The following is a 15200-nucleotide window of genomic DNA, read 5'->3' on the forward strand; positions in this document are numbered from 1 at the left end:
TGAGTCATTTTTGTCACTCTATGCTCTAGAATACTATGTTTACCATGTAGATATAATAATAAATTCATGCCTCGGAGACCGTACTGGTTGCTATTTGGTATGTAAGCATAGGTTCACTTTAGCTCACTGGGGTTAGGGCTAGTTTCATTCACTTCTAATGTTTTCCAGTGAGTCCTATTACCCAGCCTTGCAAATCAACCCACTCTCTCATTACATTCTGCCCTGTTGGCTGTGACTTAGCCAATAGTCCAAAAGGCCCTAAATTTGCACCGGTCCTTATGGTTGACCAGGCCTTCAGAAGGGTCTCAGTACTGTATGTGCCCAATTCATCCCCAATTTAGAAATCCTCCAGAACAGTTCATGTAGTCCGAAGCTCATACTTGTTCCTCCTCGTTGTCCCAGTTTCCATCTTTATTTCAACTACAGGAGGAACTCAGTGGGCCAGGCAGCACCCTCCTTGGAAGAAAAGGACAGGCAACATTTTGCATCAGGTCCCATCTTCAGATTGATTACAACCCGAAGAAGGGTCCCAACCCAAAACGTTGCATGTACATTCCCTCCACAGAGGCTGCCTGACCTGTTGATTCCTTCCAGCGGTTTGTGTTTTGCTCAAAATTCCAACATCTGCAGTTAGTTTCTTGTGTTTCCTTATATATCAACTGTGGTTCTTTACTCACTTCATCAATAGCCATCATTCTAATCTACTATACCTAGACCTGCAAAAACAAAAATATGATCATCATAGCTAACCAACCATCACTGGAATATAGAAAATGATTCTAACTCGGAAGTGGATGTTGACATTTTATCCCCATTTCCTGGCCTTCTCCTACTTGCTTCCCTTGCACAATCATGCATGTGTTTGTTCTCCTCTCACACTCATGAATTAACTTTTGACCTTCATTTATCAGTGCCCTCCACTCCACATACATTGGTGGGATAGGTGTTATTCCATAGCCACAGACCTCATCACCGTCGTTCCGATTGATTAGGCCGATCTTTCCAGCCATTTCTTCTTTTGAAACTATCAGCCTCTTTTCTGTGATTGAGATTGGGTGCCTAAGCCAATGGATAACCAGGTTGTGCACTGGTAGGGTGGAGTTCAATCCTCCCTGGGCTGAGGTTGCCACGTAACACTTGCCCTGGGAAAATGCAACACTCGTGAAAGAGACATTGGTTTTTACATCCATTGTGAATCGAAATGCATTACAGTGAGTAAAGCCACAGGTGAATTCTACTGTGTTAATAACCTTGCCTGGACAAGTCCAATGTTACCCCTGTTATGGGCACAGGTGGGATCTTCCCAGCCCCCCCGGGATTTCTATGAATTATTATGTCGTAATCTAAGGTGTTATGCACCATGATTCATGCCCCATAATGTACTTGGTATTGAATACATGCTTTGTTTGTACTTGGTGAGAGACCTGCAAAGGTTATTCTATGTATTCTCCTTGAGGCCTGGTCTACCTGGATAGCTATTGTTAAAGCAGGAAGAGGGCAACCCGTTATGTTCCTTTGCTCCATTGTTCAAATTGTTGGGTTAATATCCAATTGTAAACTTGGCTTCCAGCCAACTGTAACGGGCCTCCCTGTCTCACATCCTTCAAAAATACTTGAGAGCTTCTCAAGAATACTTAAATACTTGTTGTAGAGTCATACAGCATGGAAACAGGCCCTTCGGCCCAATTTCCCTGCCTCAACAAGTCCCAGCTGCACTAGTCTCACTTGCTTGCGTTTGGCCCATGTCCCTCTAAACCTGCCCTATCCATGTACCTGTCTAATTGTTTTAATCTTTGTGATAGTCCCTGCCTCAACTACCTCCTCTGGCAGCTTGTTCCATACACCCACCACCCTTTGTGTGACAAAGTTACCTCTCAGAATCCTATTAAATATTTTCCCCTTCGCCTTAAACCTTTGTCCTCTGGTCCTTGATTCCCCTACTCTGGGCACGAGACTTTGCGTCTACCCAATCTATTCCTCTTATGATTTTTTTACAACTCTATAAGATCAGACTGATCTTGTTCATATCTTGGCATCCTGTGCTGCTACCTGTTTAATGTTATTCTTTAACCTCAATCTTATCATTTAATCCTTTGATATCCCAGCTACATATTTCACACCCATTAGCTCCACTAACACTCTTTGGTATCTGTGTCCAAAGCCCCTTCCCAGTTAACTGTTCCCACAATAGTGTTGAAATAATCAGAGAGCGGGACACCAAATAAGACTGTATAATAAAACCAATCGGCACGGTGACGCAGCGGCAGAGTTGTTGCCTTTACAGCGCTTGCAGCACCGGAGACCCGGGCTCGATCCCGACTCCTGGTGCTGTCTGTACAAAGTTTGTAGCCTGCGTGGGTTTTCTCCGAGATCTTCGTATTCCTCCCACACTCCAAAGACGTACAGGTATGTAGGTACATTAGTTTGGTATAAGTGTAAATTACCTAGTGTGTGTCGGATAGTGTTAATGTGCGGGGATTGCTGGTTGGTGCGGACTCGGTGGATCAAAGTGCCTGTTTCCACCCTTTATCTCTAAACTAAACCAATCATTTGTACATGTCGATAATATGGTCCCCGTGATACCTTCTCTCTGGTGGGTGACATCCAAAGAAACAAGCCAGAAAAAGTTGGAGACATTGGTCCATCATCATTCGGCAATTTGAGCGCCCTGGAGAGGAAAAGACTACAAAAAGTAGTAAACACTGCCCAGTCCATCATCGGCTCTGACCTTCCTTCCATCGAGGGGATTTATCGCAGTCGCTGCCTCAAAAAGGCTGGCAGTATCATCAAGGACCCACACCATCCTGGCCACACACTCATCTCCCTGCTACCTTCAGGTAGAAGGTACAGGAGCCTGAAGACTGCAACAACCAGGTTCAGGAATAGCTACTTCCCCTCAGCCATCAGGCTATTAAACCTGGCTCGGACAAAACTCTGATTATTAGCAACCACTTTCTGTTATTTGCACTATCAGTTTATTTATTCATGTGTGTATATATTTATATCATGGTATATGGACACATTTATCTGTTTTGTAGTAAATGCCTACTATTTTCTGTGTGCTTAAGCAAAGCAAGAATTTCATTGTCCTATACAGGGACACATGACAATAAACTCACTTGAACTTGACCAGCAACTTCCTCATCACATTCCTGTTGCTCTGTGGTAGTGGTTATTGCCCGTAAAGTAGTCATGGCAACGGTACAGGTAGTTTGTACATGTTATCCTGCAACTCTCCCCATTACTCTGCCACCAATCCTCTCCCGAATCGTTTTATCTATTCCCCATTCCAATTGTGCTAGGTTACAGTTTACAAGAACATGTTTACAGTTGTGCATTGATTAATTCAGTTATACTCAGTCTACAGGCACATTATAAGCCCTTCCTGGTGTGTGTATTATAGTTTATCATGGTGATAATCTGTTGTATCACCTCGATTCATCAGCCTAGGTGGGGCATGGCTTGATCTCATTTGATTATTTTTAGAGTTGTCCATTCTCTTAGGAGACAATGCAGAAAAAGATTTTGTTTCATAGGTTTTAACCTGCGACCAATGTCTCCAACTTTTTCTGGCTTATTTCTTTGGATGTAGGTGGATGTAGGATGGTGTTAATTTGCAGGGATCGCTGGTCTGCGCGGACCCAGTGGTCCGCTGCATCTCTAAACTAAATTAAATTGAGCCATTTACAGTGTATACATACATGTTAAGGGAATAACGTTTAGTGCAAGATAAAGCCAGCAAGGTCCGAGGGTCACCAAAGTGGTAGTTCAGCACTGCTCTCTGGTTGTAGTAGGTTGTGGTATTCAGTTGCCTAGTAACAGCTGGGAAGAAGCTGGCCCTTACGTTTTCACACTTTCGTCTGATGGGAGAGAGAAGAGGGAGTGGCCAGGGTGCGACTTGTCCTTGATTAAGCTGCTGGCCTTGCCGAGGCAGCATGAGGTATAAATGGAGTCAATGGAAGGGGGTTGGTTTGTGTGATGGTCTGGGTTGCGTCCACAATTCACTGCAATTTCTTGCGGTCTTGAATGGAATTGTTCCCATACCAGGCTGTGATGCATCCTGATAAAATAGTTCCTTCTTCTATGGTGAATCTGTAGAAGTTAGTGAGAGTTGTAGGGGACATGCCAAACTTCCTAACTCTTCTAAGGAGTAGAGGCAAGTGCTTTCTTGGTCATTGCTTCAATATTGCTGGTCCAGATGTTGTTGGTGATATTGACTCTTAGGAATTTAAGTTTTCAACCATCTCTACTTCAGCGCCATCAATGCAAACTGTTGTGGCGGGGACAGTCTAAACATCTTCCTGTTTCCTGATGTTGTTGATATTGAGGAAGATGCTGTTGACTTGACTAAGTTCTAAGTTACTAAGTTCTCTACCCCCTTCCTGTACTCGGTCTTGTCATTCTTCGAGATCCGGCTCATTACAGTGGAGTCATCTGAAAAGTTGTAAATGGAGTTAGAGCAGAATTTGACCGCACAGTCGTGAGTATATATCATTCTGTGCTGCTGCTGGCTACGATGGATCATCGTCCTATAACTGTTTAATGGCATGATCAGCAACATAATTGATACATTTTATTTTTTTTAATTAGATAATCGTTTTGTAATAACAATTCTATAAATTAGAAAATCTGTTTTTTAACTTTTTGGAGGTGTGTACTAGCGTTTATTGTTACAGCAAGGGTCCAAGAGCATATCTTTGCAGGGGATCAGCATTGATTAAAATGATACCCAATATATTTGCCTTTATTTACAGAGGCACAGCATAGAAGAGCTGGCAGGTCATGCCAGAACAGTAGGAAAGTCTAGTTCAGCAAGCTGCGACAAAACCAGATACAAGGGCAATGTGTCTAAAGTTGACATCTGAAAGGTTTAACTTGAGCAATTTTTTTCCCCAATATATCCTTTGGATATTTGGTTTGCTTCTCACCACTGGAGGAAGGTCCTCCCGTCTCGCTCAACCCACAACACCCCATGTTATGAACCTTATCAGGAATAAGAATGGTATTGCCAATGCAGTATTGGTGGGCACAATAATGCTGGTACACATATTATTACTTGCTGTTAATGTCTATGGATCGCCTACCTTTATTAGTCAACTTTATTATTAAAAAGGCAGTAATTTTTTGGAATAGTAAAAATTCTAAAAATTTGAAAATCTAGTTTTTAATTTTTTCGAGGTGCCGGTCGCCTTATTGGCACGTACCATCACAGATAAAGCACTGGGTATTCCCGGCATTGAAACCTATATCCTTAACAAGGAAAAGATAAAGCAAATCAAGAAGGAACCAAGTTGACAGATGCAGCATTTAATGTGGATACAACCTAAATGACGGACTGCAGGAGTGGGGCGCCATTGTGTATGGCTGCTCTGCCTGCAGTCCGTCCTTTCACCTTTTATTATTTTTAGTCCTGTTAAAACAAAATGTTTGTTGGAGGTCTTCTTTTATGTGGTGGGTGGGGGGAGGGGAAGGGGGAAACTTTATTTCCTAGTCCCTACCTGGTTGGAGAGGCGGCTTCCCTCCGAGCTGCTTCTTCGCCCCTTCCTCGCGGCCTACCATCGGACTGACAATAGACAATAGGTGCTGGAGTAGGCCATTCAGCCCTTCAAGCCAGCACCGCCATTCAATGTGATCATGGCTGATCATCCCCAGTCAGTACCCCGTTCCTGCCTTCTCCCCATAGAGAGACCTGCAAGAAGGGTAACCAAGTCTGAATAATGATAGAAATTGAGGCTCTAGTCAGGAAAAAGGAGGTATGGTACAGGTATAGGCAGCTGGGATCATGTGTATCATTGGAGGAGTTTTGGAAATTAAGGAGCTGACTTAAGAAGAAAACCAGGAGGGCAAAAAGGGGACAGGAAATAGCTCTGGCAGATAATATTAAGGAAAATCAAGAGATTGTATATACAACGTGAAAGAGAACAGAGCCCCTGAGAAACCATTGATGTAGAGTGGCAAGAGATGAGCACGGTCCTGAATGAGCATTTTCCTCTGTTTTTACCGTGGAGATCGACATGAAAACTGGGGAACTTGGGAGATGTCTTGAAGTCCATATTATGGTTGAGGAGGTGCTGATGTTCCTAATGTGGATAAATCTCCCAGACCTGATCAGATATATTTGAGGCCACTGTGGGAATTTGTTGGTGATATTTACACCTAGGCACTTGAAGCTCTCTACTTTGATGCTGACTGGGCTGTGTACATCACCCCGTTTCCTGATGTTGTTGATATTGAGGAAGATGCTGTTGTCTTGACTAAGTTCTAAGTTACTAAGTTCTCTACCCCCTTCCTGTACTCGGTCTTGTCATTGTTCGAGATCCGGATCATTACAGTGGAGTCATTTTACTTACTATATACTTTTATTATGAATAAAATGTATTTGTGGAACTGGAGTGGCGTTTCCTGTCGGGATCGGCCGGGACAACAGCTTCGGCGGCGGCACAGTGCTGGGACACCATCACGGAGCGGGCGATGCCTTACCGGGTCGCTGTGACCGCCGACTCCAACATCCGAGGAGCTGTGGCTGCGGAGCATCCAGATTTAAAACACCGCGGAGCCTGGGATCTGAGATCGCCAGAGTCGGAGCTCCAACCTGATGACTTTGGGTGCCGCAGTCACCGGGGAGGAAGCGGCCGCTCCAGACATTTTCCAAGCCGCTGAGGAGTGTTCACCCGATGCCGGAGTTCCATCTTCCCGGCAAGAAGGCCTGAAAACATCGGACTGGCTGCGGAGGCCACAAATAGGCCCCGACCTCGGGTGATCACAGAGGAAGAGGACTGAAACTTTCTGGTGCCTTTCCCCACAGTGGAAAATTTTGATTCTGTTGTGGGGGGACGTTCTTGTTGAATTCTATAATGTGTTGTGTTATTTTTCTTTTTCTATGGATGTATGGAAACTTAATTATTTATTTTATGTAAAACACTAGTTTCAACGCGAGTTGATTTAAACGTGCTATATGAATAACATGTACTTACTTACTTACTTGGTCTACTATGTCAGATTATCTTCATTAATTATACTGACAGCACAGGTCACATAAAGATGTTTGTGAGGAGTTGTACTGTATATGGGAGCAATGAACTATCCTGCAAAATAGCACCTTTGTCATCAAATGTGAATGAAAATGTGTATGAAGGAACTGCAGATGCTGGTTTAAACCGAATATATGACAGAAAATGCTGACGTAACTGGCGGGACAGGCAGCATCAGTGTATGAAAATGGTTCTTTATGGTTGAGATGGGAAGCCCCTTACTTTGAAATAAGTTTCCTAATGGTAACTAATAGTAAATGGTATCCACAGTGAACCAGAGCACTGCAATCAGACATTACTCCTCAATTAAGGACAACAATATTTGTTTAAAAATAGCCACCAAAGATTGAAATGTAGCTTTGTCACCTTAGCCAGTGTTTCTATCACACCACACCCTCATCATTATATTGTATAAAGAAAAAAATGATTTTGCTGAAAAGCTTTTTGTAAATGTGTCTGTTTTGTTTTCTAGGTACTTGATGTTCATAATGAGTCTGGTCACCATTGTGGTCGTGAATTGTGTCATTGTGTTAAATTTTCACTTCCGAACTCCAAGCACGCATGTTCTCCCAAACTGGATTAAATGGGTACAGTAACAACAATAAAGCCTTTCAGATGAATTGAGTTTCTGGATTTTAATGGCAAAGTAACAATGTACCATTCTTTCAGGAGGATAAAACCAAATGATGTTCATTCTTTTGCATAATTTGATCACCTTACACAATTTAGAGGAGTGAATTAGCTCTATCTATCTTTCTCTTTCAAGAGAGAGTTGAATGGAGCTCTTAAAGATAGCAGAGTCACGGGACATGGCGAGATGGCAGGAATGGGGGGGTACTGATTGTGGATGATCAGCCATGATCATATTGAATGGCTCGAAGGGCCGAATGGCCTACTCCTGCACCTATTGTCTATTGAATTAAGAACTCTGAAAATGTTTTCAAACAAAACTACTGTCAAGAATGCTTTGGGCGAAATTAGAAATGGATTAGAAATGGGGAAAATAGAAATTAGACCGGATTAATCCATACAATTAATTTTTTATGATGATTTTCCAGCTCTTTTTGGAGAAACTGCCACGGATTCTCCACATGTCCCGTGCGGTTGACAACGAGCCAGTAGCATGGCAGAACAATTTGATGCTGCGTCGCACCAGCTCCATTGGATACATTTGCAAAGCACAGGAATATTTTACCATCAAATCCCGAAGTGAACTTATGTTTGAGAAACAATCTGAACGTCATGGATTGACACCCCGAGCCACTCCAACTATGGGTAAGTATCTTTAAGTCGAACTTTTACATTTTTTGCTCCCAATATTTTGCAAGAGCCACTGGTTCGGGTGTTGGTGCAGCTGAATCTAGTAGCAGGCAATGTGGTGATGCAGGGCATCTTGGATTATCTGTGGTTTGGTTTTCCTGGCATGCACGCCAAAAATCAGTTCTGCAGACAACTGTGTATGCAGACTCTTGTAAATGTTAGTCTTTGTCACCTGTTACCTTGCTTGAATTGTCAGGGGAAGTGAATAATTAAGGGCCTGTCCCACTTGGGCATCATTTGCGACCGCGCGTCACTGCCTACGCCAGCACGTCTCACCACGCACCATGCGCGCATCACGTGCACATCACGACAAATAACGCCCAAGTGGGACAGGCCCTTAAAGTTACCTGGGCCAAGAACAAGGCAATAGTGCAGCTGGTCGAGCTGCTGCCTCGCAGATCCAGCAGTGTGGGGGGTTCAATCACAATATCTGGGGTTTGCAAATTCTCCCAGTGACTGTATGTGCTTCTCTAGGGAGTTCTGATTTCTTTCAACTGACCATTGTAAATGCTTTGCGTTGGTAAGTGATTGAATTTGGGGAATGGGGAGGAAGAAAAGGTTGCAAGGAAAAATAAACAGAATCAGAGAGTAATGCAGCATGGAAACAGACCCTTAGGCTCAATGTAGGAATGTTACAAAATTTTGAGATTTAAAAAATCAAGTCTGTAATTTATCCCATCAGATAAAGCATAAAAAGAAGTTTAATTTGACACCTAATTCACTTTCATATCTTCAGTTTTAACAAAGTTATGGCCATTTTCATACTCGGAAATTAGCATCTTGTTCCCTATTGCTTTTCCATTGACTTCACACAAAAGCTGTGATCAAGGACAGTCAAAAGCCCATAACTTTCTTAAAAATTAAGAGAACTGAAATACATTTTCAGTTATTATAGATTGAAGCATCCTGAAACAAATATGAAACAATCTTACTTGGATGAACTGAAATTAAAGCATATAATTAGTTGATTACCTAATTGCAGCTAATTCAAAATTCAATTACTAGATCTAAACATCTATCCATTTCTTAAGAAAAGATTAACATTTTTTAATAGCCTAAGTGTCCAAATAACATTCACACAAGAATTCACAATATGACATGATTTTAAAATCCCATTGTCATGAATTTATAGGCCAAATGGAAGGAATTTAGTGTTTAATTTCCGTAAATTAATGGCCATTTTAATCATCTTGCGAGTGGGCTTTTGTGGAAAGCGATCGATTAGAACGTTGCATTTGCTGTGAATTTAAACCCCATATCGGCAGGAAAACACTGCCGGTTTGTATCGGGCCTAAATCACCTTTTCGCAACGTAAAATGTGGATTAAGGTAATCCTAAGAAGCACGTTTATATGTAAAATAAACGGCTTACCTTTAGCTGTCCCGTACGGGAGATCCGTCCCCATTGTCGGCGTTGACAGCATTAGAAGCTGATTTTTAGTTTACTCCAGCGCTGAAATTGTCCAGCGATGTTTAAAAAAAAATTCACAGACCGGCAGTCGGAACAATTTTTCAGCATAAGCTAGCACCCCGAGAAAATAAAACTCTGGCAGGCAGGAGAAAACCGCATTTTACCCCCCCCCCCCCCCCCTCAATTACGCCAAAGTCGCGCACACGGCCAGTGACAGAACTGCAGCGCCGCTGAAGGTAAGTTTTGTAACATACCTACTCAATGTGTCCATGTCGATCAAGATGCTGACAAGATGCTAGTCCCATATATGCACCACGCTCGGTGTGAACACATTTCCCCACAGGTCTCTTTTAAATCTTTTCCCCTCCATCTTAAACATATGCTCTCTAGTTTTTGATTCTACTTCCTTGGGATAATGACTGTGCAATCATCTTGTCTATGCTCTTCATGATGTTTTACACCTCTATAATATCAGCCCACGGTCTCTTATGCTCCAAGGAATAAGCTACTGGGTTGCCCATCCTCCCCCTATAACTCAGGCCCTCAAGTCCTGGCAACATTCTCATAAAACCTATTGCTATTCGTTCCAGTTTAAAGACATTTTTCCGGTAGCAGAGCAACTCAAAATTTATATAATATAGCAAGTGCAGCCTTACCTTGGGCAGGCATGGTGGTGCAGAGGTAGAGTTGCTGCCTTACAGCGCCGGAGACCCGGGTTCGATCCCGACTACAAGTGCTGTAGTTTGTACGTTCTCCCCGTGACCTGCGTGGGTTTGCTCCGAGATCTTCAGTTTCCTCCCACACTCCAAAGACGTACAGGTATGTAGGTAAATTGGCTTGGTATAAATGTAAATTGTCCCTAGTGTGTGTAGGGTAGCGTTAATGTGCGGGGGTCACGGGTTGGGGCAGACCCGGTGGGCCAAATAGCCTGTATCTAAACTAAACTAAACCAACGTCTGTACAACTATACCACATAGTTATTTACCTATAACTATGACAACTCCTATCCCTTAGAATCTCCTTCAATAGCTTCCACACTACTGATGTCAGGCTCACCGGCCTTTCTTATCCATACTGCTCTTATTAGCTAATGTCACACCATTAGCCACCCTCCTCTCTTCTGAAACATCACCAGTGGCTATAAATGATGCTCATATCTTTGCAAGGGCCTCTGCAATTTCTTCCCTGGCAAGGTCCCAGGATGAACCTGGTCAGGCCCAGTGGATTCATCCACCCTACTGGGCTTTAAGACCACCAATACTCCCTCTTTGATAATTTGTATTTGGTCCAAGACATCACAATTTATTATTTATGTATTATTTATGCCTTAATACTTTAGCTTCCATGATCTACTCCACAGTAAAAACTAATTACAAGAATATTCATTAAAACACTCACCAGTCTCCTGTTGCTCCATACATAGTCAGCCACTGTGATCTATAAGAGGACTTATTCTCACACTAGTCAACCTTTAACTCTTCATCTAGCTGGAGTATCTCTTGGGATTTTCCTTTATCTTGCCTGCCAGTTCCATCAGATGCCCTATTTTTAGCCTTTGATTTCCCTTTTAAGGATCTTGATCAGTTGGGCTGGTGGGTCAATGGAATTTATCGCAGAGAAATGTCAAGTGTTGCATTTTGGGAGCACTCACATGAGCAGAGCCTACACAGTGAACGATAGGGCTCTGGGGAGCGTTGTAGAGCAGAGGGATCTAGGAGTACAGATACATAGTTTGCTAAAAGTGGCATCACAGTTAGATAGGGTGGTCAAAAAGGCTTTTGGCACATTGGCCTTCATCAGTCAGAGCATTGAGTATAGAAGTTTGGAGGTCATGTTGCAGTTGAATAAGACGTTGGTTAGTATTGTGAGTATTGTGTTTAGTTTTGGGCACCATGTTTTAGAGGAAAAATGTTGTAGTTGGAAAGTGTGCAGAAACGATTTACGAGGTTGTTGCCAAGACTCAAGGTCCTGAGCTGTAGAGAGAGGTTGAGCAGGATAGGACTCTATTCCTTGGAGCGCATGAGGATGAGGGGTAAACGTATGGAGATGTACAAAATTATGGAAAGAATAGATCAGGAAGACGCACAGATTCACTTGCCCAGAGTGAGGGAATTGAGAACCAGAGGATGGGGAGGGGTGGAGGGGGGGGGGGAGATTTAATAGGAACCTGAGGGGTAACTTAAAGGGTGGTAGGTGCATGGAACGAGCTGCCAGAGAAGGTGGTTGAGGCAGGTATTTAAGAAAATTTAAGAAACGTTTAGACAGGTACATGGATAGGGCAGGTTTAGAGAAATATGGGCCAAATGCCGGCAGGTGAGACTAATGTAGATGGGACATGTTGGCCGGTGTGGGCAAGTTGGGCCGAAGGGGCTGTTTCCACACTATAAGTCTCTAATACTCTAAGATAAGTGTAATCCTACACTTCTTATACTTTGGGTGGATCCCGACTGCCTAAACTTGATGTATGATTTTTTTTCTGAGCTCCCATATCTCTTGTCAACTAGTTACCCTAAACTTGCCAGCCTTTCCCTTCACCCTAACAGGAACATGCGGTTCTTGATTTTTTGTTACCACACTTTGAAAAAGCCTTTCATCTGCCAGATATTCCTTTATCTGCAAACAGTCTCACCCAGTAAACCTTTTCAAGTTCCTGTCTAATACCTCCAAAGTTGGCCTTATTTCAATTTAGCACACTAAACAGTCCTATCTTTAGAACATAGATTTGGCAGCACTGTGGTGCAGTGGTAGAGCTGCTGCCTCACAGCGCCAGAGATCCTGGATCGATCCTGACCTCTGGTGCTGTCTGTGTGATGTATATTCTCCCTGTGACCGCATGGGTTTCCTCCGTGTGCTCCAGTTACCTCCCACATTCCAAACTCGTGTAGGTTTGTAGGTTATTTGGCTTCTGTAAATTACCCCTTATGTGCAGGATGCAAAAGCAGGATAACATAGAACTCATGTATAGGTGAACGATGGTTGGTGCGGACTCAGCGGGCGAAAGGCCTGTTTCCACACTGTGTGTCTAAATTAAACAAAGAAACGTACAGCACAGGAACAGGCCTTTTGGGCAACAATGTCTGTGCCAAACATAATGCCAAGATAAACTCATTTCTTCTACCTGCACATGATCCAGTCCCTCCCTTGCCTGCTTATACATGTGCCTTATAAAAGCCTCTTAAACTCCACTATCATGTATGTCTCTTCCATCACACCAGGCAGCATGTTCCACATGCCCAGCAATTTATGGGTAAAAAATAAGTTATCCCACACATCTTTAAACTTTGCACCCCTCACCTAAACCTCTACCCTCTGGACTTTGAGAATTCCACCCTGGGAAATGGGTTCTGACTATCTACGTCTCGCATCATTTTTCATACCTATCAGGTTTCCCCTCAATCTCCACCGTTCCAGAGAAAACAATAAAAGTCTGCCCAATCTCTCCTTACAGCTAACACCCTCTCATCCAGGCAGCATTCTGGTAAACATCTTCTGCGCTCCCCTATAATGAGACAATCACAACTGCACATAATACTTCAAATGTAGCCGATCAAAAGTCTATAAAGCTGCAACATAACTTCCTGATTCTTATTCCCAATGCCTCAACCAACAAAGACCAGCATATCATATGTCTCCTTTAGCACTCTATCTACTTGTGTTGCCGCTTTCAGGGAACTTGAATTGAATCGAATACTTTATTGTCACATGTGACAAGTCCGTAACTCCAGCAATCTTGGTGCCGTCTGCAAACTTGCTAACTAATCCATCTACATTTATGTCCAAATCATTTATATACATCACAAAGCACTCAGCTCCTACAACAGATCCCTGTGAAACCTCACCGGTCACAGACATCCAGCCTAACTAACACCCTTCCACCACAACCCTCTGTCTTTTATTAGTTAGCCAGTTCTGAATCCATACGACCAAGTCACTGTGAATTGCACGCAGCTTAATCTTCCGAATAAGCCTACCATGGGGAACTTTATCAAATGCCTTACTAAAATCCATGTAGACATCATCCACCGCCCTACCTTTATCATCACCTTTGTAACATCCTCAAAAAACCCAACCTAGTTAGTAAAACATAACGTGTCCCATACAAACCCACATGACTCTGCCTAATTATCCCATTTTCTTCCAAATGCAAGTAAATCCTATATTGAGCATTCCTCTCCAATAGCCTCCTTACCACAGATGTGAGGCTCACTGGCCTGGAATCTCTCTACTTCATCTCCAGTCCACTGGGTCTTTACCTGTGACTAGAGAAGATGCAAAAAACTTTGCCAAGAATCCTGCAATATTCTCTCTTAAAAAGATATATCACCACATTAGTATTCCCCACACTGATCTCATTGTGCTCCATATCCATCTCCTTTGTGAATACAGATGCAAAGTACTTGTTCAGTATTTCAGTCCGCCTAAACCTACCTGATCTCCCGGTTGCTCAACGTGTCAACTCCCCCTCCCATTCCCTCACTGCCATTTCTGTCCTGGGTCTCCTCCAGTCAGAGTGAGGCCCAGGACCTCATATTTCACTTGGGTAGCTGACACTCCAGGGGTATGAATATTGACTTCCCTAACTTCAAGTAACCCTTGCTTTCCCTCTCTCTCCATCCCTCCCGCTTCCTAGTTCTCCGACCAGTCTGACTGTCCTCCTGTTTACATTTTATCTCTGCATGCTTCGTTGTCACCTTCTCCTCGCTAACAATGATCATATGGTCATAAGTGATAGGAGTAGAATAAGGCCTTTCGGCCCATCAAGTCTACGCCGCCATTCAATCATGGCTGATCTATCTCTCCCTCCTAACCCTATTCTCCTGCCTTCTCTCCATAACCACTGACACCCATACTAACCAAGAATCTATCTATCTCTGCCTTAAAAATATCCACTGACTTGGCCTCCACAGCCTTCTGTGGGAAAGAATTCCACAGATTCACCACCTGATCTTTCTACTTTTTCCTTGAACTGCATCTCCTTTGGTGTCTCATTTTCACACCTTATCCTTCCTTATCCCTCTGTTTTAAAGCAGGGTTTGGAAGAAGTGGCAATGATAACAAGGATATTTCGGACCAACTACATGCAGACATCAAGTCGGGGATTGACGGGACAAATTACATTGTGAAACACATAAAAGAAAAGAATGCCTATGATGAGGTAGGTCTGATCTACAAGGCAACGCTGCATTATTAACTGATTTGATTTTTACTGCCACTTTAACAGCCAATATATTTGTTTGGATTAGGATATGTTTTAATGGATAAAAGGGAAATAAATATGATAAACATCATCGTGTGCAAGTGCAAAATCCTGTCTTTCTAATATTTTATATATTAATTCCAGAAATGATTCCTTCTTTGCATTTTATGAAAATGTGGTTATATTATATTTAGTATAATATTGTACTATGCATCTGGAAATAAAACTGCTATTCTTTGGAA

At 42.8% G+C, this 15200-nt stretch overlaps 1 protein-coding gene across 2 annotated transcripts in view; it reads left to right on the forward strand.

The window, feature by feature from the left end:
• Positions 1-15200, forward strand: part of chrnd (cholinergic receptor nicotinic delta subunit) — a 43073-nt gene that overhangs the window by 24821 nt on the left and 3052 nt on the right. The window contains exons 9-11 of one of the 2 annotated variants that reach the window (XM_033032128.1): positions 7504-7618; positions 8090-8306; positions 14792-14916. In XM_033032128.1, the coding sequence (XP_032888019.1) occupies positions 7504-7618; positions 8090-8306; positions 14792-14916 (457 nt within the window). Of the gene's footprint in view, positions 1-7503; positions 7619-8089; positions 8307-14788; positions 14917-15200 lie in introns of both variants that reach the window. The other variant, XM_033032127.1, reaches the window with a different exon arrangement.

Source organism: Amblyraja radiata, chromosome 13 (genome assembly GCF_010909765.2).
Source record: "Amblyraja radiata isolate CabotCenter1 chromosome 13, sAmbRad1.1.pri, whole genome shotgun sequence".
NCBI lineage: Eukaryota > Metazoa > Chordata > Chondrichthyes > Rajiformes > Rajidae > Amblyraja > Amblyraja radiata.